This window comes from Rhincodon typus, unplaced genomic scaffold (assembly GCF_021869965.1).
Source record: "Rhincodon typus isolate 14 unplaced genomic scaffold, sRhiTyp1.1 hic_rhity00001499, whole genome shotgun sequence".
Lineage (NCBI taxonomy): Eukaryota > Metazoa > Chordata > Chondrichthyes > Orectolobiformes > Rhincodontidae > Rhincodon > Rhincodon typus.
In genome coordinates, this window is record NW_025967137.1 from 413 (window position 1) to 25,000 (window position 24,588).

Sequence of the window (24,588 nt, forward strand, 5' to 3'; positions counted from 1 at the left end):
ACCTTTACTGGCTCCAACCCCACCACCTTGACCAGTCTGTCTCCTCTCCACCTATCTTCTCCTTTATCTATCTTCTATCCGCCTCCCCCTTTCTCCCTATTTATTTCAGAATCCCCTTTCCCTCCCCCATTTCTGAAGAAGGGTCTAGACCCGAAACATCAGCTTTCCTGCTCGACTTGCTGTGTTCATCCAGCTCTACACCTTGTTATCTTAGAAGAAAAGATTGACGCTTGTTGTTGGGAACTGGCCTCAGAAGATAACGTAGGATAATTACTGCTCTAAGAACACTGTACACAAACCAGCACTGGGATATTGTTATGCTCAGAAACTGGCAGCTGTTTGGATGTTATATTAGTCAATCAAAGGAGGACCAGTGCTGACCAGCCAACTGTAGAGAATGTTAGAAAAAGAGAGAAAAAAAAAGGAGTGAACAGGCTCTGACAGTGTTTTAGGCAGAAGGCAGTTTCGCTTTTGATGCGGATGGAACAGGAAGCTGTCTTTTTGGTTTCGCTATGTTGAGTTATTATCCTACTATCAACTTGTTGAAAGTTCTGAGCAAAGAACACCAATCTGTAAGAAATAAATAAGTCTCCAGTTGTCTGTAGAAATTGTTTACATTGACGGGTGATTTCAGAATTCAAGCAAGATATACAGTCCTATTTACCTACAACATAACCCATCATCAAAGGATTTCATGAAAGCCTGATGTTCATTGTTAAAACATTTATTAAACAGGCAAGTTATAATATTTTTAAAGTTTATCCCTTAATTATGTGTGTGTGGGTGGTTACAATAAAAAAAATTAAGGTTAGATCATAAAATATTAATTAGATAGGCTTGTAGTTTCAGTTTCCTGCCAGTTACATTTTTAATAACATTGTCACTTTGTGTGACAGTTATTAACTTGCGTCCAATATTTGTTATTGGTAAAGGTCTAGTTAGGAACAATTGAGCAAATTTGAGAGTCATTGAATGGTTTAAGTTCACTATATTGCAAATTCATTGATAGTGAGATTGGTTTGGGTTAGTAGGCTATCCTTGTGTTGTAACAATGATTTTTCTCCTGAACAAAGGGAAAACCTAGAATCTACAATATGTAGTTTTTGTCTTTGTCTGAAAGAGGGAAGGATGGCATAATTATGTCCAAGAACCTTTGTCCCATCCTTTAAAAGCAGCAGATAATTAACTGCACAAGTCAGAATTTATACTATCCAATATATTGTGAAATTTGAAATTTCTAAAAATTGTCAAAGATGATTGAATGAATTAACCAAATATGTCTGAAGGGGGAAAAAGGATAGATTTTCTTTGTTTTTCAGATAACTGCAAATAGAGTAAGGTTACCAACAGCTTCAAGAAGTTTTAAATCTGTCCACAGACTTTTACCAGCAGTGATAGACAAATCATCCTTAACCCACAGAAGATATTTGTTCATCGAAATCAAGAGTAGAAGGTACAACGATCACAGAAACTTGGCTGCATGGGTAGCAGGACTAAAGGATACACATCCTATTGAAAAGGACAGACAGATAAAGTAAAGGGAACTGGGTTGCATTGTTAGTAAGAAATGAGATTAAACCAATAGCAAGAAATGATATAGTTAGAAGGCATAGAAGCCACAGAAGCCACATGGATAGAGAGTTGAGGAACCACAAAAAGGAAAAAAAATGCGAGTTGTGTACAGGCCTCCGGGCAGTAGTCAGTAGAGGGAAATACAAAAAAAAGCCAGGAGATAGAAAAAGTCTAAAGAAAGGCACTATTACAATAATTTTGTGGGAACCTTTAAATATGTAGGTGGACTAGGAAAATCAGTTTGGTAGGGAATCTCAAGAAATCCATAGAACGTCAACTAGATTTTTTTTTTGAAGCACAGCTTGTGGTAGAGCCCATGAGGGAACAGCCACTTCTGGATTTGTTGATAAGCTGTCTAATCAAGTCTACCTCATTGCATAAATTGAAGGAACCTGTAGAATTCACCCTGCAGTTTTTTAAAAAAAAAAAAAAGAGAGAAATTGGAATCAGACGTAATAGTATTATTTTTACTCAATTGTAATGACAGATGTGAGGGAAGAGCTGGCCAGTTGAATGGAAGGAGATCTAACAGGGAAGATGGTGGAGCAGCAATGGCAGAAATTTCTGGGGGTAATTTGGGAGGCACAGCAGAAATTCATCCCCAGGCTGAGGCAACCATGGCTGACAAGAAAAAAATCAGGGCCAGCATAAAAAGCAAAAGAAAAAGCATACAAAAAGGTGGTGAAGATTAGTAGGAAGCCAGAGTATTGGGAAGTCCTTAAACCAGCAGAGAACAACTAAACAAGCAATAAACAGGATGTAGGAGGGGTGACGAAATAGAAGCATAGACTAACTAATTATAAAAAAAATTGCAAGAGTTTCTTTTTAAAGGTATCTAAAAAGGTAAGGGAAAGGCAATAGTGGACATTGGACCAATGAAAATTGAGGCTGGAGAAGTGGTAATGGAGAACAAAGAAATGGGGGAGGACTCATTAAGTACATTGCATCAGTTTCACAGTGGAAGACACTAGCAGTATTCCAAAACTTCGAAAGTCACGGGGCAGAGATGAATGTAATGGCCATCACTAAGGTAAGGGTGCCAGGGAAGCTGAGAGGGCTGAAGGTGAATACATCACCCAGACCAGATGGACTACAAAGAGATCTGAAAGAGATAGCTGAAGAGATTGTGGAGACATTGGTGGTGATCTTTCAGGAATCACTGGAAAATGGCTAATATAAATGCCATTGTTTAAGAAATTTGGGAGACAAAAGACAGGAAACTATAGGCCAGTCAACCTGACCTTGGTCATTGGTAAGATTTTAAGAGGCCATTATTAAGGAGGAGTTTGCCAAGTACTTGGAAGTGCATAGTAAAATAGGGCTTAGTCAGCACAGTTTTGTCAAGGGGAAGTCATGACTGACAAATCTACTGAGGTGGTAATGAGCAAGTTAGCCAAGGAAAGGCAGTGGATGTGATCAGTTTGGATTTCCAGAAGGCCTTTGACATACAGGATGCTGCTAAAGAAGAGCCCTTGGTGTTAGGAGGAAGGTACTGGCTGACTGGCAGTAGGTATATAAAAAAAAGGGGGTATTTTTCAGGATGGCAGCTAGTGACTAGTGCAGTTCTGATGAGGTCCATATTGGGACTACAACTACTCACACTATACATTAATGATCTGGATGAAGAAAGGAGGGAAGTGTTGCTAAGTTTGCAGATGACACAAAGATGGGTGGATGGACAGGTACTGCTGAGGAAGTGGAGAGACTGCAGAAGGACTTGAGACAAGCTAGGAGAGAGTGGGCAAAGTAGTGACATTTGGAATACAGTGCACAAAAGTTTGAGCTCATGCACTTTGGGAGGAAGATTAGGAGAAGTAGACTCTTCCAGATGGGAAAGTTTTGGAAAGGTGAAGCATAAATGGGACTGGGGAGTCCTTAAGGTGAACATGCAGGTTCAGCTGGCAGTTAGGAAGGCAAATGCAATGTTAGTATTAATTTCAAGAGAGTTAGAACACAAGAACAGATGTATTGCTGGGGCTGAATAAGGCTCTGCTTAAAACCACATTTTAGACTTGAGTGTTAAATAGAATGGTAATTAAATGTGAACATCAGGCTATAGGTTGTTTTCATTATCAACAAGATTTAATTGGAAATTTGACAAGTATGAAAATATTCATTGAGGCACTGGTAATTTAATATTCCAAATGGAACAATCTTACTCCCAGTGCTGAAGTGTGATAGTTAATGAATCTATAAAATGTGGTTAGGAGGCAGATATTTAAAATGTACGATTTGCAACTTGTTATTCTAATAAGTTTCTAATTGCAGACTAACAACTTACAGTTCTATTTTCACAAAGTGGACATAAAACAATAGACTTTAAAAGTGGTATGATGAGAATTTGAGTTTACTTATTCTTTCTTGGGACATGGGTGTGCCTAGCAAGGCCAGCATTTGTTGTCCACATTCCATTATCACTTGAACTGAATGGCTGCTAGATCACTTCAGACAGCACTTGTATCCTACAAGTGACTCCACAGCAGTGCAGGTCGCATCAAGTAAAGGAGATCATGAACCAGACTTTTTTTTTTTTTTAAAAAAAACCCACTAAGTCTACAGCAGCCCTACTCTGGTCCTGTTTGTAATGCAATCTAGAAGAGATGGAAAAATCTAGTACAAAACGTTTCAACCACTGCAACATTTGAATGAATCTATTATGGACATTAGCAATCATAAATCAACATGCCAAAAGTTGACAACAGTTATACAACTCTGAATCAAATTGAACATGTGAGCTAGTGGAAGTTGCTGCTTTGATTAGAATTCAACAGTTATCGTTCAGTAATTTGACTGTAAATAAGATGTTTAAAACCAGAACTGGACATACAAGTCATTCCTTGTCAGCTCGAGGCAGAAGAGGAGAAGAATCTACACTAAATACATACTCCAACATGCCGCACAGCCTGTGGGGCCAAAGTAACTACAGTAATGCAGCACACCCTCAGTACTGTGTTGAGGTGTGCTCAAGCTTTTAAGTGGGATTTAAAACCAAAGCTTTTACTTGGAGATGAGGGGTATGCTGACCATAGTTTTTTGTGTCATGAACACTGAAGTATGGGATAGTATGGACAGGAAGTCATTCAACCCCCAACACATTTGAATTAGCTCTTTCATGAAGCAATCCAGTTTCTCCCACGACAGCACCACATCCCTGCAATTTTCTCCCCCCATTTAAACATTTAAGTAATTTCCTCTGGAAAGCTGCAAGTGAATCTATTTTCCTCACTTTGAGGCAGTACATTCCAAATCCTAACTGTTGTTAAAAATCCCTTCCTTGGGCAGATTTTTAGAAAAAAAGTGAACGTGCATTAATTAATCCTCAATAATTAGGAATTTTCATAAAGAATTAGTAAACCATCCGATTGCAACTGATCCACCTATATGAACAAAACACCCAGCACAAGTGTTCTGTCCACTAGTTCCAAAGTTGTGAACTGTTATAAATCTGGCAGGAAAATGTAGGGTAATAGCTCACAGGACAGCCACAAAGATAGTACAATACTTGAAAACAGGCATTAGCAAAATTGTTGCCAGACAATAGGAGGAAAAATGGGGTCAGAGGGGCATTGTAGTGGAATGCCCAGCTTGTCCCAGATGTGAAAGATGTTCACATCTCAGAGGATGAAGAGAACATGAGAATGAAGTACCTGTCCGTGGAACCAGTTACATGAATTCTTACAGTGAAGGAAACCATTCACCCTACTGTGTCTGTACAAAGGCTGGCCTTTTAATCAGGTTAACAGCCCCAAAAGAAAATTCAACAGGTATTCACATTATTATACAATGAATATCTGGTCATAGAAGAGGCCCCTAGTGGATAATGAAAGTTATGAATGAAGGGAGCTTCATCTTACAGTCAAACAGCATGGAAGCAGATCCTTTTAGTTCAACTAGTCCATGCCAAACAATCCCAAACTAAACTAGTACCACCTGCCTGCTCCTGGCCCACATCTCTCCAAACCTTTCCTATTTATACACTTATCCAAATGTCTTTTGAACACTGTGCCCACATCCACCACTTCAAGAAGTTCGTTCCACATGTGAGCCATCCTCAAAAAAAAAATTGCCTCATATCTTTTTAAAAAATCTGTCACCTTAAAAAGGCACCCTTTTGTCTTTGCCCTACAATGGGGGGTTTCAAGACCACTACAATAGACTATCTATACCTCATTTTATAGATGTCTATAAAAGGTCACTAACAGTTTTTTTTTAAAACCTGTTTTAAGATAATTATATTCTGCATTATGGTTACATTTAAGTGCATAGATCATTTAATATACTGTTAATAATTTAGTTTGTTAAAATTTATCAAAATAACTAACAGGATTCTATTATACCTTTCTACTTAACCTCTCCAACTCTGCTAAACAAAATCCAGCTCTTAAAAGTTAACTTTGGTTACTTCTCCTTATGCAGACCATCAATTGTCTTTGATTTTATCACCCAGAAGCTACTTGGTTTATCTTGAGGTAACCTTTTACTATATAAAAAAAGTGAAAATTATTGCTGTTTTTGCTTGTTTGTATGATCCTATTGTAAGTTAAAATCAAGTGATTTTGGGTGTGTAACAATAGAAAACAAGACTAAAATCAGACTGTTGAGCACAGTGCAGTCCTCAGATGCAAGGTTGCTTCCTACAGCCCATGTATGAATTGCTCGAAGTTCAGAAGGTATACCCCATAAATCCAATCTAAAACACTAATTGGAAAATAGTACAGCTGTAGTGTCAGGAAAAAAAAAGCTTTACTTCACATTGATACTGCTGTTAAGTGTTAATGCTGCCTAAATCCATGGAGACTCTGGAGGATGAGAATATCTGACCCTGCTTCAGAGTTTGTTTGGCATCATCGATGACTCAGCTTCACCAAATTCTGCTTTGCACCAATGCAAGTTTAAATAATATTAATGGATCCCAATGCTGACAGTGAAATATCACTACCTGACTTACTTCCAATTTTCTTTGAAAATTGGATATTTTGGATCATTTTTAACAACTAAAAATGAATAGACAGTGCATTGTTGGGAGATACAATGCTGAACAGCAATTTAATAATTTCCAACATAAAAGAACTTGTATAAAATCCAGTGCCTAAAGTAGTTAGTTAATGATATAATTTCTTTGAAAAAAATCATTGGTTCTCCAGAAAAAAAAAGGATATTTCTCACCCTCAGTTTACAGGATTTAAGAAATGGAAGTTCAACATGTTCTAAGACAAACAAAAAGTGCAAAATCATGCCTTGGCATTAGCATGGATACCATTTATCATTAATCAGCAAATATCAAAGATAGTCTCAAACCGAACTCTTACCAGATCAGCATTGAAAAAAACTCATCCTTGGTAATTATAAAGCTGTAGACAAATATCAATACTGTTCAAATTTTATCTGTTAGCAGTATTTACTTTGTGCATATTTAAGCAGTTTCATATCAAAAGCAATACTTTGATATTAAAAGGAAGACAAGAATATTGGCCTCTGAGGTTTTGAACAATCAGCCTGTTTCATAAGAAAATGACCCTTGCTTCATTAACTGGAAGTGACTGACACTGTGCTACTATTCTTTTAATGTTATAATTATATGCTAGGAGTTCTGCACTGGGAAGTAATCTTCTGTCCGGAAGAGGGTTGGAGGTTCAAACTTTTGCTGTTGTCTCTTAGGCAATGATTTCTACAATGAGAAAAGCACAAAATCAGTTAGAATCAGGGTATCTGTCTTTTGTCATTCAGTATAAAAATTGCTTGTTCACTTTTTAAAAAAAAAACCTTGATCTCAACATCATTGGTTCTCCTAAAAGCAAACCATACCTCTTCTACAAATCTTCCAAGTAAATGACAGACAAGTCAGGGATTACAAAAATTCTGTACACCAGTCATTTAATAATGCATTTTAATTTGACAACTGGCAATGTAAAATCCAAAAGAAGATCCAGTGCCCAACTAAAAGTCAGCTGATTTAAATATAGTAAACAAATTAACAGCACACAGTACAAATCAAGTGTGGCATCTAGCTATAGCAATATATTACGAAATGAGTAATCCAGAAATCTAGACTAATAACCTGGAGATAATTGTTCAAATCTCATCATAGTAGTTGAAGAATTTGACTAAATAAAATTAAAAATCTAGATCAGCAGTAGTGATTGTGAAGCTACTGGATCATCAAAAACAGAAGCAGTTCTCAAATGCTTATTACTAAGGAAGTGGTCTGCCTTTATCCTGCCTGGCATATGAGTCCAAATCCAATGTGGTTGATGCACAATTGCGTTACACAAAGTACATTAAAATGAATAAAAACTGGACAAGACAAGACTTGACCTAAAAAACGTTAGTCTTGAGAATAAACTCACTCCAGCCCAGTCCTGCTCACCAACGTTCATTTTGGCAGCTCCGCCACAGATCAATTAAACCTGACAATCGTACTGACTGAATCACATCCTAGAGTTCTCTGTCCCACTGACAGAGGTGATGACAAACTCAGGAGTGGCATTGACAGTTCAACATTGATTTTTAACATCAGATCAAACATCAGCAAGTAAACCTTTTAACTGCCATGTACGCACTCCGGCAGATGAATCAGTGCTTTTCTAGTTAACACTATTTGGAAAAAACATTGAAGGTAGCAAGGGCACAATGGAATCTGAATAGAAGGCTTCAATGTCCAGCAGTGAGGAACTCAAGTACCGCTACTACAGCAACTGAGCTTTAAAGCTGTCTGACTGACCTTGCAGGGGGCAAGAACACCATTAGGAGTGGAAACTGCATGCACTTCTACTCGATCTGTCACAGATGCGTCTGCCGATGGAAATATTTGTAGGCGGGACCGCTGCACAGTTCCTGTGGAGATGAGGCCCACTCTCATGCAGGTTATCCTCAATTTACCAATTGTGGTACAAACACTGGTAAATGGGTCAAGAACAGATATGCCATGATATTTTGGGTACTAAAATCAGTAGGATTATATTTCCACACCAACTAACTTCACAGCCCAGCATATCCCTCACTCTACCATGACCATCAGACTACACAACCAAACCAGAAGTTCAGTGAGAAGATGAAGACAGCAAAATGTGGAAATAGCATGCTACAGAGACCTAAGCATTTTCTCAACCAATAACAAAAACAGAAGTTGCTGGAAAAGCTCAGCAAGTCTGGCTGTATTTGTGAAAAATCAGAATTAACGTTTCGGGTACAGTGACCCTTCCTCAACTGGGGAAGGGTCACCAGGCCCAAAGCTTTAACTGATGATTTTTCTTCAGACGCTGCCAGATTTGAACTCTTCCAGCAACTTCTGTTTTTGTTCCTGGTTTACAGGAACCACAGTTCTTATTTAGCTTCAACCAACAGATCAGATTGAGGTGCTGCAGTTCACATTCAGAGGCTTAGTGGTGATCCTTATACTCAACACATGAAAACAAAACAAAGACAAAGACAATGCATTTGCACCTGATAACCCACTTAAGATTCCCAATGAATGGCAGTTTTCAATGAAGTCTATTCACTTCACGCGAATCAAGGAACAATTGCATATAGGGAATGACAACATCCTTGCTTTGGTGATCAAGATCTGTGCCCCTGGCTATACTTCTAGTAAAGCTGTTCAAATACAGTTACAAACAGTACAGGATTATCCAGTATATTCCGTCAGTCATGGCAGCAGTCACATAAGGAGTAAATGCACATTTTTAATTTATTCTTCATTCATGGGATAAGCTAGCTAAATCTATCCAATAGCCATGGAAAGTTTCTAGGTCAAGATTGGTGAGTGGCTTGGAGGGGAACTTATAGATGCCTATATCTACCGCCCTCGCTCTTCTCAGCGAGGGAGAGAGGTTGAGGGTCTGGAACGCACTGTCAGAGAAGCCTTAGCGTTACTACAGTGCACCTTGGAAATAATTACACAATGCTACCATTGTGTAGAAGTGATAAAGGCAGGGAATGTTCCAAGTGGTACATGACAACATGCCAATCAAGTAGGCTGCTGGATAGTGTCAAACTTCTTGACTGCTACTGAAGCTGCATTCATCCAGGCAAGTGGACAGCATTCCATTGCATTGCTGAACTGTGCCGCACCAGGTTTAGGGAAACAAAGTTATTGCCACGGAACTCCAAGGCTCTGATCTGCTCTCGTATTTAAGTTAGTAGATCCAGTTCAATTATTGGTAACCAAGGATACTGATAATGGTGGATTCAGCACTGGTAAATCCATTGAACATCAAGGGATGAAGATTTGATTTTTTTTCTTGTTGGAGACAGTCACACCATTAGTATCAGACAATAAATGTTACTTGACATGGGGTGGAGGACAGGGGCATTCCTTCCCCAACTGAGGATTCTCTGCTATCGTGATTGAAAGTACCTTCAGTCATACCCAACCCCATCTGACACTTCTGCCCTCACCCCTTCTCTTCCCTCCAACGACAGCAGCCCCCAGTCGTCACTTATCATCCCATCAGCTTCCATATCCATTCTCTCCTACCCAAAACGCGCATCATTTAGTAAGCTAGGACAAAACACAAGCTGAATATCAATACTCTTTTACCTGCCCTTCCACCTCTCTCTGGATTCTGTCTCCCCACCACAGCTCAGCTTCAGCATAAGTCAGTTTTGCTCAAGTTCCTTGGTTGAATGCGACCTTGAAGTCAGGGGCTGTAACTCTCACCTTGCATCTGGAATTCAGCCATTTTGTCCATGTTTGAAACAAGGCTATAATGAGGTCAGGAGCCAAGTGACTCTGGCAGAACCCAACCTGGGTGCCAGTGAGCAGGTTATTGCTGAGAAGGTGCTTGATAGCACTTATCACTTTACTGATTACTGTCCCATCAGTCTACTGTCAATTAGCCAGATTGGATTTGTCCTGCTTTTTGTGCACAGGATATACCAGGCAGATGTCAGTGTTGTAACTGCAGTGGAAGAGCTTAGCTAGAGGGTGCACCAAGTTCTGGAGCACAAGTCTTCAGTACTCTTGCAGGAATGCTGTCAGGGCCCATAGCATTTGCAGTATCCAGTACCTCCAATTGTTTCTTGATATCATGAAGGGAATAGAATTGGCTGAAGACTGGCATCTGAAATGTTAGGGACCACAATGACCCATCGCGGCCTCCCCCAAACAGCACTTATGGCTGAAGATTGCTGTGAATGCATCAGCCTTGTCTTTTGCGCTGATGTGCTGGCTTCTTCCACCATGGAGGATGGGGATATTTATGCAGCCTCCTCCTCCAGTGAATCGTTTAATTATCCACCAACAACAACCGGATGTGACAGGACTGCTGGGCTTACATCTTATGCACTGGTAATGGAACATCACCTGGCTCTATCACTTGCTGTTTATGCCGAATGATATGCCAGTAGTCCTTTCTGAAGCTTCACCAGGGTGTTGCCTCATTTTCATGTGTGCCTGGTGCTACTCCACTCAACTAGAATGGATCCCCTGGCTTGATGGTAACAATTCAGTGGGGGATATACACAGGCCATAACATTTCAGATTCTGTTGTAGAATAATGCTGCTGATGTACAGTGCCTCAGATGCCCATTCTGGAGTTGCTACATCTGTTTGAAGTCACTACAACTGTTTGAAGTCTGTCCTACTGGGCACAGTGATAGCACCACACAACACGGAGGGTATTCTCCACAAAGTGGGACTGCATCTTCACAAGGACTGTGCGGTGGTCATTCTTACAGATACCATCATGAACATACGCATTTGCAGCAGACAGATTGGTGGTGGTCAAATATACATTTTTTTTTCCACTTTTTGGTTCTCTCCAGCTGCTGCATCCCAATCTAGCAGCAATGTCCTTTATTACTTGACCAGCTTAATCAGTTGTGCTGCTGCAGAGCTATTCTTGTGGTCGACATTGAAGTTCACCAAACTACATTTTGCACTCTTGCCACCCTCAGTGCTTCCTCCAAGTGTTGTTCAACATGGAGGAGTACTGATTCATCAGCTGAGGGAGGGCACTAAGTGGTAACAAGCAGGTTGTTTCCTTGTCCATCTTTAACTGGTGTCATGAGACTGCATGGTGTCCAGGAGTCAATGTAGGAGTTCCAAGGCAACTCTATACCACCGTCACCACCTCTGCTGGGTCTGTCCTGCCGCTGAGACAGGACATACACAGAAATGGCAATGGTGTCTGCTATGTTGTCTGTAAGATGTGATTTCAGGAGCGTGAATACATCAGGCTGTTACTTGTTTAGTCAGAGAGAGCTCTTCCAATTTTGGTACTAGCCTCCAGATGTTAGTATGGAGGACTTTGCAGAGTTGACAGGGCTATTTTTGTCATTGTCCTTTCTAGTGCAAAGTCAATGCCAGGTAGTGGTCTGGTTTCATTTCTTGTTGAGACGACTTAGGCATTGAGCGGCTTGCTAGGCAGTTGAGAGTCAACCACATTTGGTGGGTCTGGAGTCATATCTACACTAGACCAGGTCAACATAGTAGATGTCCTTCAGGGAAGGACATTAGTGAACCATATTTTTATTTCCCCCAACAAAATCAACACTGGTTTCACAGTTGTCATTTGATTCTTAATTCCAGATTATTATTTTCATAGAATTCAAAACCTGGATTCCCAGAACATTAGCCAAGGTTCAGGATTAATTGTCTAATACTATTAGATAATATCAGTAATCATTGTCAATTTCAAAGAACAGGATAAAGCAGTAAACCTCAATTCTGGGAATTTTTATATTTAAAAATAAAAGAGGAACAATACCCACATTAAGGAATGCTGGAGAACCGATTGAGTGCCAGATTTTTCTAAAGGTGCTGGGAAAGCTTCCAACTTCGGCTTCAGCTTGTGTAACTTGATTATCTAGAACACATACATTTTGTCCAACCATCTTGACAAAGGCCTGTAATTTACATCGGTATATTGTTAGTTAAATATACACCCGATTGCATTTTTATAGTTTAGATAGCTTTTGTTGAAATAAGTTTTACCTGCCACTCAATTTTTTTTGCTCACACCTGGCAATCCTCTTTCACTATGGGATTGAATCATAGAAACCCTAGTATTGACACAGGCCATTCAACCCATCGAATCCACACCAACCCTCTGAGGAACATCCCACATTATCTTATCCTTGCATTTCCCACTCTAGACATTATGGGCAATGTAGCATGGCCAATCCACCTAACCTGCATATGTTTGGACTGTAGAAGGAACCCCATACAGACAGAGAATGTCTCTGGAGTCTGCACAGTTGCCCAAGGCTGCAATTGAACCTGGGTCCCTGCCACTGTGAGGCAGTAGTGCTAACCACTGAGCCGCTATACCACCAAGTATGGTACTAGTATTAAATTCAATTTTATTCCCTCCTTCAAATTAACGTTTTGCTGGAGAACAGTTCCACAGATGCTTGTCGGTCTAAGTAGCCATTATTTGCAAACTTTGAGAATCTAAACTATTTAACCAGTGACAGCATTATATAGATCGGTCTAATCAAACTTACTCCCAACATGCACTTGACTTGTCAGTCCAGGGAGGACGGGCCTATCTCCTCCCCACCTACATGGACCTTTACTGGCTCCATCCCCACCTCTTTGACCAGTCTGTCTCCTCTCCACCTATCTTCTCCTCTATCCATCTTCTTTCCGCCTCCCCCTCTCTCCCTATTTATTTCAGAACCCCCTTCCCCTCCCCCATTTCTGATGAAGGGTCTAGGCCCTAAACGTCAGCCTTCCTGCTCCTATGATGCTGCTTGGCCTGCTGTGTTCATCCAGCTCTACACCTTGTTATCTCAGATTCTTCAGCATCTGCAGTTCCGACTATCTCTGCACAAAGGCACATCTTCAGCAAGGATTGACAAGTATCAGAAGATTTAGCTGATTATTGTTCACTTCTAATTACGTTTAGAAGACATTTTGAGCACTTTTTCCTCAAAATCAGGTGGTACCTTAGGTACAGAACTGGAGACCTTCCAGATTTGTACTGATCATGTCATTTAACAGCATATTCTTGTCAGCTTTCAATGGAAGTACAGATTCCCTTTCATTGAAAATTTAGTGTTGTGTTAATATGCATATTTTTAAAATAACAGGAAAAATTGAAACATTTTAGTTGTTCTTCTTCTGAGAAGAAATTTCACCTTTGTCATTTCTAAGTCACTAACAGGTTTTGATAGACTTAAACAGGACAGTTTGTTGTTTGCTCTATTGACAGAACAACCAATAAACAGAGTACATGTACAATTGGCAAAATAACCTAGAGGGGGAGGAAAATTTTAGTTCTATTTTAGAAGCAGTGAGTTGTTGTGATCTTGGGTGGAGGAAGGGGGTTCAAATAGCATCCACCCAAATGGAAATAGATATTATACCAGAAAAAGAAAGGTTTGTAGGCTTATGAAGGGTCAAGGAAGTGGAATGTTTAGATAGCTCTTTCACTAGTTGAATGATTCAAAGTTGATAGCATACAGAATGAAACAAATTTTACACAGGAAATTATAAAGAATAAAGCACCCGTGTCCACACTTCCAATGGAAACAGTTAATAGGAAGACTACATCAATACAAGATGTCTGTTATAAATAATTACATGAAGCTTTGATGACAACTTTTTCATTGTTATCACAAGGCAACTGTCTAACAATAATAGAAGTACAAATTGCCCACCTCTAATTTATCAATCTTCTGGTATAATTGCTTCATTTCATCTGCTTTCGCGTGGATTTCAGGGATATTTTCATTCATTATCTGAGAAGAATCATTTCGAATCTGCAGCAGAAAACAGCATTTTAACCCACGAAGTGAACTGTGAAACCTGCAATTCAATGCTCCAATAAATCTTTTAAAAACATTATAACCTATTCAAAAAAAGAATAAAGATAATCTCAAACTACAGCCAATCTAACTTAGACAGTGGAAAATCTTTGACATAAGAATCCAGAACAATGTTATTCCACCAAGCGACTGTTAATTAGGGAAAGCCAGCATGAATTTGTTAAAGGCAAAGTGACAGGAAACAAGTCAGCACGGTGGTAGTTCGTTTACAAACTTGAGAGAATTAGTGAGAAGTATTAAGACCACTATTTCCCTTGATCTACAAGAAATGACCCAGACTTGAGTACTCGGAGCATCGCTTCCAAGTTTTGGAGCAGTTGACAAAACTTAAACATATGAATCGTGAGGTGGACATGATGGACTTCAAGAAAGCATAAATTGATTGGTGAAATGAGTGACAGACAGCAGATTAAATCTAATTCAGAGAATTGTGAAGGGGTACATTATGGTTGGAAGAATGAGACAATATGGAAAAGAAACAATTCAAAAGGAGATGCAGTCAGAGAACTCTGGGTGCATATGTTCATAAATTATTGAAGGTAGGTTAGCAGGTTAAGAAAGGGGTTAATATGAAAAAAGGGACTTCTGGGTTTTACCGAGACATAGCATGTAACAGCAATGAAGTTATTACAAACCTATTTAAAACTCCTTCAGGCTAACTGGAAGATTGATCAATTCAAGGCACTGCACATTTAGGAACCATGCAAAGGCTTCAGAGGAGGCAGAGAAATAATTTCCAAGAACACAAACAAATTCAAAGCAGTAGGACATTCAGCCCCCAGAGCCTGCTCCACCAGTGAGATCAAGACCGATATGACAGTGGCCTCAGTTCCACATTCTGACCTACCCAAGATAACCTATGACTCACTTGTCAAGAATCTACTTCTGCCTTAAAAATATTTAAGGCTCTACCTCCACTTGGCAGAGGTCTAAAATATTCTCAGTTAAATTTTTTATCTATCTTATTTTTAAACTTTGACTTGAGACACTTGTTCGTCCCACAACGAGTAAAATCATTTCAGCATCAACCACATCAAGGCACCTCAGGATCATGCATACTTCAAAGAGATTAGCTCCAATTGGATACAGGCCCAACCTTTCTTCTAAGGTAAGACCTCAAATCTAAGGAATCTGTCAAGTGGATCTTTTCCGAACGGTTTCTAACATTTACATAAATAAGGAGACCAGAACGCTACAACGTATTCCAAATGTGACCTCACCAATGCCCTGTATAACAGCAGGAAAACAACCGTACTTTTATCTTACGCTCCATTTGCGATAAAGGATAGCATTCCATTTGCTGTCCTAACCTCTTGATGTATCTGCATATTAACATATGATTCATGGACTAGGACACTGAGCTACAAAGGAATCAGTTCCCTAGTTAAATAATCCACTACATTTCCACTTTACTGTTGTGTTGGCAAGTTCGGTTATACTCCAGCTCAAATTTTTGCTCACTCAAATTTATATCCCTTTATAGACTCCTTATCTTCCAGCTAATTAAGCAATCATACTTGGTTCCCTCATCCAAAGTTAATATAAATTGTAAATAGTTCACATGTCAGCACTAAATTCTAAACTGGAAATTTTAGACAGGGTAAATGCAAGTAGAAAACTCTTGATTGGGGAATCCAGGACCAGGGTCATAACCTAAAGGATACAAGTAGGCCGTTTAGGACTGAGGCGAGAAGAAATATCTTCACTGCCACAACGATCAGTGCTGGGTCCACTGCTTTTCACCATTTATACAAGTGATTTGGATGTGAATATAGGAGGTGTGGTTAGTAAATTTGCAGGTGACACCAAAATAGTTGGTGTATTGGACAGTGAAGAAGATTATGTCAGAGCACATTGAGACCTTGATCAGATAGGCAAATGGGCCGACGAGCAGCAGAAGGAGTTTAATTTAGATAAATATAAAGGTGTTGCATTTTGATAGGGCAGGACTTATACAATTTATAGTAGGGCCCTGAGGAGTGTTGCTGAACAGAGAGACCTAGGGGTGCAGGTGCATAATTTGTTTAAAGTGGCATTATTGCAGGTAGACAGCATGAAGGTGGTGTATGGCACACTTGCTTTTATTGGGAAGAATATGGAGTATAGGAGTGGAAACATCATGTTGCAGCTGCACAGGACATTATGCAGCATTCCAAGAGGGACTGCACCACAATTCTGGTCTCCGTTCTAGAGGAAGAATATTGTTAAACTCGGGACAGTGCAGAAAAGATTTACAAGGATATTGCTGGGACTGAAGAATTTAATTTATAGTGAGAGGCTGAATAGGCTGGGCTTTTTTCCCTGGAGTGTTAGAGGATGAAGGGTGACCTTCTAGAGATTTATAAAATCTTGAGGGGCATGGATAGGGTGAATAGCCAAAATCTTTTTCCTATCCAAAAGTCCAAAACTAAAGGGCACAGATGTAAGGTGAGAGGGGAAAGATTTAAAAAGAACCTGAGGGGTAACTTTTTTTAAGAGGGTGGTGCCTGTATGGAACAACTGCCAGAGAAACTAGTGGAGGTGGGTACAATTGCAACATTTAAAAGGCATCTGTATGGGTATATGAATAGGTAGGGTTTACAGGGATATTGGCCAAATTGTGATAAATGGGACTGGGTCAGATTGGAATGCCTGTTCAGCATAAATGAATTGGACCGAAGGGTCTGTTTCCATGCTAAATAAAAAGCCTGAGCCTGTGGAATTCTCTGCCAAAAAAGTAGCTGATGCCAAAACATTGAATGTTTTTAAAGGAGATAGATGTAGTTGCCAAGGCTAAAGAAATGTAGGAACAGGGTACTGAGTAGAACGATCAGCCATGATCATATTGAATAGAGAAGCATGCTCAAAGGGCTAAATGGCCTACCTGCGTTCCTATTTTTGATGTTTCTATGAATACTGGAGCATTCCCCTCTACACATTTGTCAACCTGAAAAATCACTTTTTCCTATTGTTTCCTAACAGTGACCCAATCCTCTATCTATCCACATGTTATCATCTGAGCCATTAGCACTTATTGTGTAGAAACCTTTGATGCAGTGTTGAATTCCTTCCGTAAACCTAAATGGCAGGAATTTCTGATGGCCAGCTCGTGGTTTCTGTATTGCAGACTGGAGTTCTCCACTGGGAACCTGCAGAAGCCCAGATGTGGCAAACCCAAGGGATTTGTCCAAGAAATGGAAGATTCTGATGGGCAACCTCCCTGTACCTGGCATATCCTGAAAGTATCCTCTTCAAAAAACTAGAGAATTCAGAGGGTTCTTGCAGTTCACAGCTACTCAAGAAGAGATGAACATTTAAAAATCTAGTTTAACTCCTGGGTACCTAATAAACTGACCCTTAACTTCGCCAATTACACCTCCTCCAGACCACTCAATGCCCCCTAGACCCAGATCAAACATTCCATTCTGCCCTGGGGACCTGAACCCCTCCTCTTCACACCAGAGGACAAACCCGCCACCAGCCTGAGCTACCCTAGGCATTCACTAGCCTGCCACCTTTCCCAACTTGCATCATGGTACCCACCTACCTGACACCCAACTGACCTCAGACCCTGACACACTACAACTGGCACTTTAACCTCACACTTAGTTAACATACTTATGCTCACACACAAGTTCTCAAAGTGGGATATGCTATGGGATTTTTTAAAATACCAGAATACAGTAGCCAGCACTGTGAAAAAGGAGCCATTGATTTGGCTATCCTACAGTGCAAGGACAGCTGGATTGAAAATATATTCTGCATTTTTACAGAATCTGCTTTTGGAATCTCCTACAAACATGGAGTTCTTTCTTAATATAAAGAAGTAGGAGCAGTGCGGCAATCCGAGTATGATTGCCATTCCTCGAAAATCCAGCCCCTTAAGTTCAGCACATCCACAGAGCCTCCCTAATTTCAGTTCAAATTTCTCAAAGGACCTCGAATAAATTAAGCAAACAATTTCTTTTTCACAAAACCACATTGACAATGCCCATTACACAGATTTCTTAAGTGCCCCATCACAACATCCTTAAGTTTCCAGCCTTACCCCTCAAACAGACGTTAAAGCTAAATGACCTGTAGGTTTTCTGCTTTCTGTCTCTATCCTTTGGAGGAACAGATGAGTCACATTTGCTATTTTCTAATCTGTTGGAACCTTCTCAGAATCTAGGGAATTTTACTGCTTTTAAGACACTAATCTGAAGTCTCAGGACAAGGGGACTTTTAATCTTTTCCAAACCAAAAGATGTCCAAAGATTCACTACCCTCAAGAAATTCCTCTTCATCTGTCTTAAAACAGACAACCCTAGACTTTCCTCACAATGAGAAACAACTTCTCTGCTGTGACAGTACTGTGCCTGAAGAGATTTCTCCTGTGCGGTTTCAGTTGGACAGGTGTTACCACAGTGGTATGGAACGCCTGCTTCAGAAGCAGTGGGCAAATAGCTTTGTGCTTGTGTAGTTTTTAAAAACTACACAAAATAAGCATAACTGGGTGAAGTTAGGCTCAGACACAGGGTTTTAGTTTTGCTTTCAGTTGGGGTTTGGAACTGGCTGGTGAAGTTGATTGATTCAGTTCTCTCTCCACTGTAGCAAAAAGGTCAGGTTCTTTCTTGCTGCTAGATTGTTTATTTCAGTGTTCCTTTGTCTGGGACTGGAAGGGAGATAGCAGGTGAGGAAAGTCAGGTTTGCTGAATTTGCCTTTGCCAAAGGGGTGTTTATGGGATGCTATATTGGAATAGTTGATCATTAGTAGTTAATTAGTTTAAATATTTCTAGAGTTAAAATTATGCCAATTCTATTTGTTTGCATTTAATTGTGTTGTAAGAATGAAGTGCGCTTTGCTTCAAGTCTAGTAGTGGACCAATGAAATCACATCAATACTTGCCTTCAGTAGTCAGGGCCTCTGCCATCTCCTTGATATATTTTGAGGGGATTTGATTTGGTTCATAACGCCACATCTACCCATCAAGTGCCGCAAGAACTTATATAGACTAAGACAAGACCTTACTGGAGTAAATTCCAAACGAGTATAGACTCAATCTACTCAACGCCTCCTCACAAGATTGTGCAAAGGAAGGTCTATTCCATGTACATTCACAGGATGTGGATGCCACTGGCTAAACCAGCATTTATTGCTCATCCCTAGTTACTCTTGAGAAGGTGGTGGCAAGCTACCTTCTTGAACTGCTACAGTCCAGTCACCTAGTCCACCTTGTCTGGACTGCCTCCAACATCAGTATTTTTTTTTTTAGTTCAGGGGACCAAAACTGTCCACAATATTCAAGGTATGATATAACTAGCGCTTTGTATAATTTTAGCAAGACCTGCCTATTTTTATACTTCATTCCCCTTGAAATAAAAGCCTGTCCATTTGTTGAGTGAATTAACTCAGATTCTGCTGTTGTGTGATTCATACACAAGGATCCCCAAATCCCTCTGTACTGCAGCTTTCTACAGTCTATTTCCAGGTAATATTCAGCTATTATATTCTTTCTACCAAAGTGCATAACTTCATTTTCCCACATTATGTTGTGTGCTGCAGGAAGTGAATTGCTGGGAGTTGAGCTAAATGGATCAGTTTAGGGAAATGGGAGTGCAGTTTATTGCAGAGAAGACGCTTTACTGTGCCTTGTTCCAGACATTTTTGCAGCAATTTTTTGAGGGGGCTACCTTGTGGTTTAAGTGTGGGCTTAAGTGAGTACCGGGCTTTGTTGAGGAAAGCAAGCAGCAATAAGGCAAGGGCAAGGCAAGACCTTTTTCATAGGTCCACTAGTTGTTAAAAGGGGTGGAGATGGCAATGGAACGTTATGCTCCTCCTCTCAGAATGTGAGAAATTACAGAGCAGTTGTGTCCAAGGCTACCATGTCTGCAGGAAGTGTCCAGCTGCAGTGCCTCTCAGATTGTATGGATTGGCTGGCGTGACAGTCAGATCACTGAGCAGCAAACAGGAGGCAAAGAGTGCGATAGTAGTTTCAGGGAAGTGGTCACTACTGCAGGTAGATAAGTGACTGCCAGGAGAGGTAGGCAGGTTGTGTAGGAGTCTCCACTGGCTATCTCCCTCAAATAAGTAAAGTCTTAGATACTGTTGTGGAGGATACTGTCTCAGGGGAAATAAGTTACCTAGGAACACCCCACCCCCACACAAACATTCCCCCAAGACTCCTCCCAACACCAAGTTTACAGGCACTAGCAAGATTTTCCCCACCAGGATATTGGTTCCTTTCTAGTTCAGGTGAAATCCATCCCTGCTGAACAGAAGTGTTCTACTCCAGAAGAGATCCCAATGATCCAATAATCTGAATTCCCACACATTGCACTACCACTTCAGCCACTGTCTTATCTGCCCTATCTTTGCACTGGGAATAAAATAGAGATTACTACTTTGGAGGTCTTTTTTTTTTTAAAAAAAAAATCCTTCTACCTAGCCTCATATTCACTCTGCAAAGCCTTAACCTTTTCCCTAACTACGTCATTCATACCAGCATGTACAACAACTCCTGGCTTTTCACTCTCCCCCTTTGACAATATGCTTCAAACATAGATATCCTTAACTGTGGCACCAGGAAAGCAACATACTATCCCAATTCATGTTCATTACTGCAGAACCTCCTCTGTGCCGCACAGGACAATCCCCTATAACAATTATTCTTTTAAATCTTGACAAATCCCACTTAACGCAAGATTCATTCTTAGTGCCCACAATCTGACTGCCACTATTTTCATCTGAGAAACTAGCCCCTTCAATAGCAGCCAAAATGGAATGTGTTTGAGAGGAGAGTAGCTACAGGAGACTTCTGAACTACCTTACTTTTCCTGATAGTCACCCATCTGTCTGACTGATTCTGCCGAGTAATGACTTCTCTAAATCTGCTAGTCACACTGTCATTTGAATGCCCTCAGTGATATTAGTCCTAAAGGGAAGCTCTCAATTGCACCTTTTACATAAAAAACTGCCCTTCCTTACCCACAGATTTCAAATCTTAATCATGCAAAAGATTAAGAAAATTAAAACAAATCTTAAAAAAACCAAGCACTTAGCTGAAAATTGAAAAAAGCTTCTTCAAGTCCTACAACAGTCAGCTTTCAATCTCTGGATTGAAAAAAATCTCTCATTTAGACAGGCTACTTGAGGGATAATCCAGTGAGGCTATATGGGTGCAACTGAGAAATAAGAAGGGGTGATCAATTTGATGGGACTGTACTCATCCTCTCAGCTGGACAAGACCTCAATTACATGAATATTTTGGAGAAGCCAGAGTTATGCTTTCAACAGAGAAGGTCAAGAAGCAATCTCTTACAGCTGTTCAAAAATCATGAGGGCATTGACCAGAGTTTCTATTTGAAAAAGGAGTCAAGAGGCAGAGAACAGTGATAAAAACGAACAGCAATGAGCAAAACATTTTTTTTTCTTTTTTTAAAAAAAAAAGCACAGCCGGAGTTTAGGATCTAAAATTAACAGTCTGATAATGCTGCAGATGGCAGATACAACTGGAGTTTACTAAAGGGAGTTGGATAAGCACCTGAAGAAGAAATAATTTTCAAGGTGGGGGGTTGGGGGAAGAGTAGAATTTCAGGACTAGTTTAATTGCTCAGAGCTGGTACAGACAAAAATGGACAGAATGGCCTCTTATGTGGTAATCATACTACAATTCTACTCTAGGGCATACTTGTGATTCAGCAGTTTGGTGCATTAGTCTCCTGCATCAGGAGACCACAAAAAAGTGAACATCTGTTTTTGCACCTCAGATGTGAATTTGAATCAGATTTTGTTTGGACAACTAGGTGACTGCTGTTTGGAAATGTGGAATTCACTCAACGAACAAAAACAATCCAAATCATTCCAGCTTTCAAGATCACACTTCTGACTAATTGCTTCTGGAACAGCATCAACAAGGATATAGAGAAGCCAAAAGAAAAATGTTTCCATCCTCTTGACCCAGTGTGTTCAGCTCAAAAGGCAACCCTTTTACAAAAGCAGGGAATGTAGAGGGGGCACAGATGTTAAACAACTACTTACCATGTCCAACATTCCACAGAATTCATCCACTCTAGTAAGCATTTCTTCTAAACTTTGTTCCAATTGTTGAATCTGCAACAAATAGGTCAAGCTGGAGCTTATTGTCACAATGAAGTACAATTTTACTAAGAGTAGCTCAAATAAAGTCTGTATCATTACTCCAGGGCTCTAATCACTAGTCCAGTAGGAATTTCTGAGCAAGCAATCATTCTCATTGACACCACGAGGCTCTCTACAACCTGTTTACTACCATTCTGATTCTTCCTCAAACTTCTCACAAAATATTGATAAGCCAATAGTGGAGATAAGCTTGAGTAGAAGACAGTAAACTAATCCTAAAGTGAGGCACCTAACTACATTCATATTGGTCATGTTTGCTTTGAGACTGAGCAGTTTATTCCACCTAGAGATAGTTAACTCTAGAAGCAAGAGTGTGAGCAGGCAGTGACAAATGTCCAGTCTGAAACAGTTTTCAGTTACATTTTTTTCTTTGGAAAGTCAAAATACTGTATTTATTACAACAAGACAGCAGAAAGTTCAGTTAGGCAGATCTTGAACAGTTGGTACTTTTTTTTTTAAGAAACTGGATGGCTAACAAGTGCCTCTGATGTATTTAGCCAAACTCAAATTGCTAAAATAGTTAGAGGCACTCTACAGTATAAAAGGACAATGAGTCTGTGGTGTACAATTGTGAGATGGTCACTAAAATAGGGACAGAACAGTGAAGTTTAGGAGGAAAAGTAGGTTACCAAACATAATTGGTGACAGAGAAGGACCCCAGTTGAGGCGGAGGGAGTCTTTAGGAAATCTGAAACACTCTTTAAAAGTGCTGAATACCTATAATCACAGACAGCAACTCAGGGGAGGAAAATTGCAAGCAGCACCAGAACACCTCAGCACCATGAAACACTGGAAGTGAGTCAACTGCATCTACTGCAAGAAATTTGACAGTTAGAGTTTCTTCTGTAATATAGCCTGAATTGTATGCTCACTGTCAGGTTCCAGGCTTAAAAAACAAACTTACTGGAATGGGTACAGAGTGGCTTGGAGGAGGGTGGTCAGCCAGTGAGAAGTAATGTACCAAGTGTCAGTGACCACATCAAAACCAATGATGGACCTGACTGCAAGACTCATGCTGAAAAAGGGAGAGACAGGCTCTCACGAGTGTATTATTCTCAAAAAGACAATCAGTATAATACATTAACTCCTACAAGAACAACCAGATTAGAAAGATAACTGGTGTGTATAGGGCATGATATACAAGAGTTCAGAATAATTTTTGGGATACTAATAGGGCCATCCACACTTGGAGAGAGTCAGGTCCTACATTCCTACAGATAACTTTAGTTCTCTTGGTGAGGAGCACAAACTAATATGGTAAAGAGAGTATTAAGCAGGTTTAGAAGGAAAAGTAAACTTAAGTGGGCACAGATAATATGAAGCTCACAAGATGGTAAGGGAGACCAGAAAGCAAGAAGGCAAAAAAAAAAAAAATTCTCAAATCAATCCGATAAAGAGACAAACTTCGGCTTAGTGTTTTTCATGGCCATGAGGTCAGTTGGTCCAGTATCTCTATGGTTAATTAAGATCATGGCTGACCTGAATATGACCCAACATTACTTTCATCCCTGAACTCCTCCTCCAACACCCTCAATCCTCAACTGCCCTGTCAGTCAAAAATCTGACCAACTTTGAATATTCAATGATCCAGTCTCTATTGCTTGCAGGGGAAGAGCATTCTAAATATTAATGAACTTACAAGAGAAGAAATCCCTCATCTCTGGCTTAAAATGTGAGATGTATCATTTTGAAATTGACAAGCAATGTTCAATACTACTCTAGCTTGCTTTTTTTCCCAACATGCAGTCCTCCAAGGTCAATGGAGGTTCCATCTCTGGAGTACAATGTGTCGGCGTGCACAGAACCTGAGTGGCTGCCGAGCTTAGAGGGAACACTGGTAGTGGCCCCTCTGGTGTCACTCTTCACCTTTATGCTCAAAACACTAGAACAGACAGACATCGGGATGATGTAGTGGTAGTGTCACTGAATAGCAATCCACAGACCCAGGTAATGCTCTGGGGTCCTGGGTGTGAATCTCATTACAGGTGTTGGAATTTAAATTGAGGTCTCATGTGAGCATTAAACCATTATCAGCAGTCATAAAAACTCACAGGTCTCTAGTGCGCTTTAGGAAAATCTGCATCCTTATCTGGTCTGGACTGTGACCAACAATAGTTATTTTC

General features: G+C 40.1%; 1 protein-coding gene across 1 annotated transcript; it reads right to left on the reverse strand.

Annotated features, from left to right (window-relative positions):
• Nucleotides 1-6,670: 6,670 nt before the first annotated feature.
• On the reverse strand, nucleotides 6,671-22,607 carry LOC109934911 (biogenesis of lysosome-related organelles complex 1 subunit 4-like). The gene is made up of 4 exons (XM_048592591.1): nucleotides 22,346-22,607; nucleotides 14,179-14,280; nucleotides 12,286-12,420; nucleotides 6,671-7,240 (listed from the first exon to the last, which is right to left on the reverse strand). The coding sequence occupies exons 1-4, from the start codon at nucleotides 22,499-22,501 to the stop codon at nucleotides 7,154-7,156; spliced, it is 480 nt and encodes a 159-aa protein (XP_048448548.1). The 5' UTR covers nucleotides 22,502-22,607; the 3' UTR covers nucleotides 6,671-7,153.
• Between the last annotated feature and the right edge of the window lie 1,981 nt (nucleotides 22,608-24,588).

Bases quoted from the DNA above. Each gene is read 5' to 3' on its own strand.
- LOC109934911 (XM_048592591.1), bottom strand. From the start codon at position 22,501: ATGATACAGACTTTATTTGAGCTACTCTTAGTAAAATTGTACTTCATT. The intron at 12,421-14,178 runs GTGGGCAATTTG...TGTAAATTACAG, and splicing joins AGAAGATTGATAAATTAGAG to GCCTTTGTCAAGATGGTTGG. The intron at 7,241-12,285 runs GTGGGTATTGTT...TTCTCATTGTAG, and splicing joins GTTCTCCAGCATTCCTTAAT to AAATCATTGCCTAAGAGACA.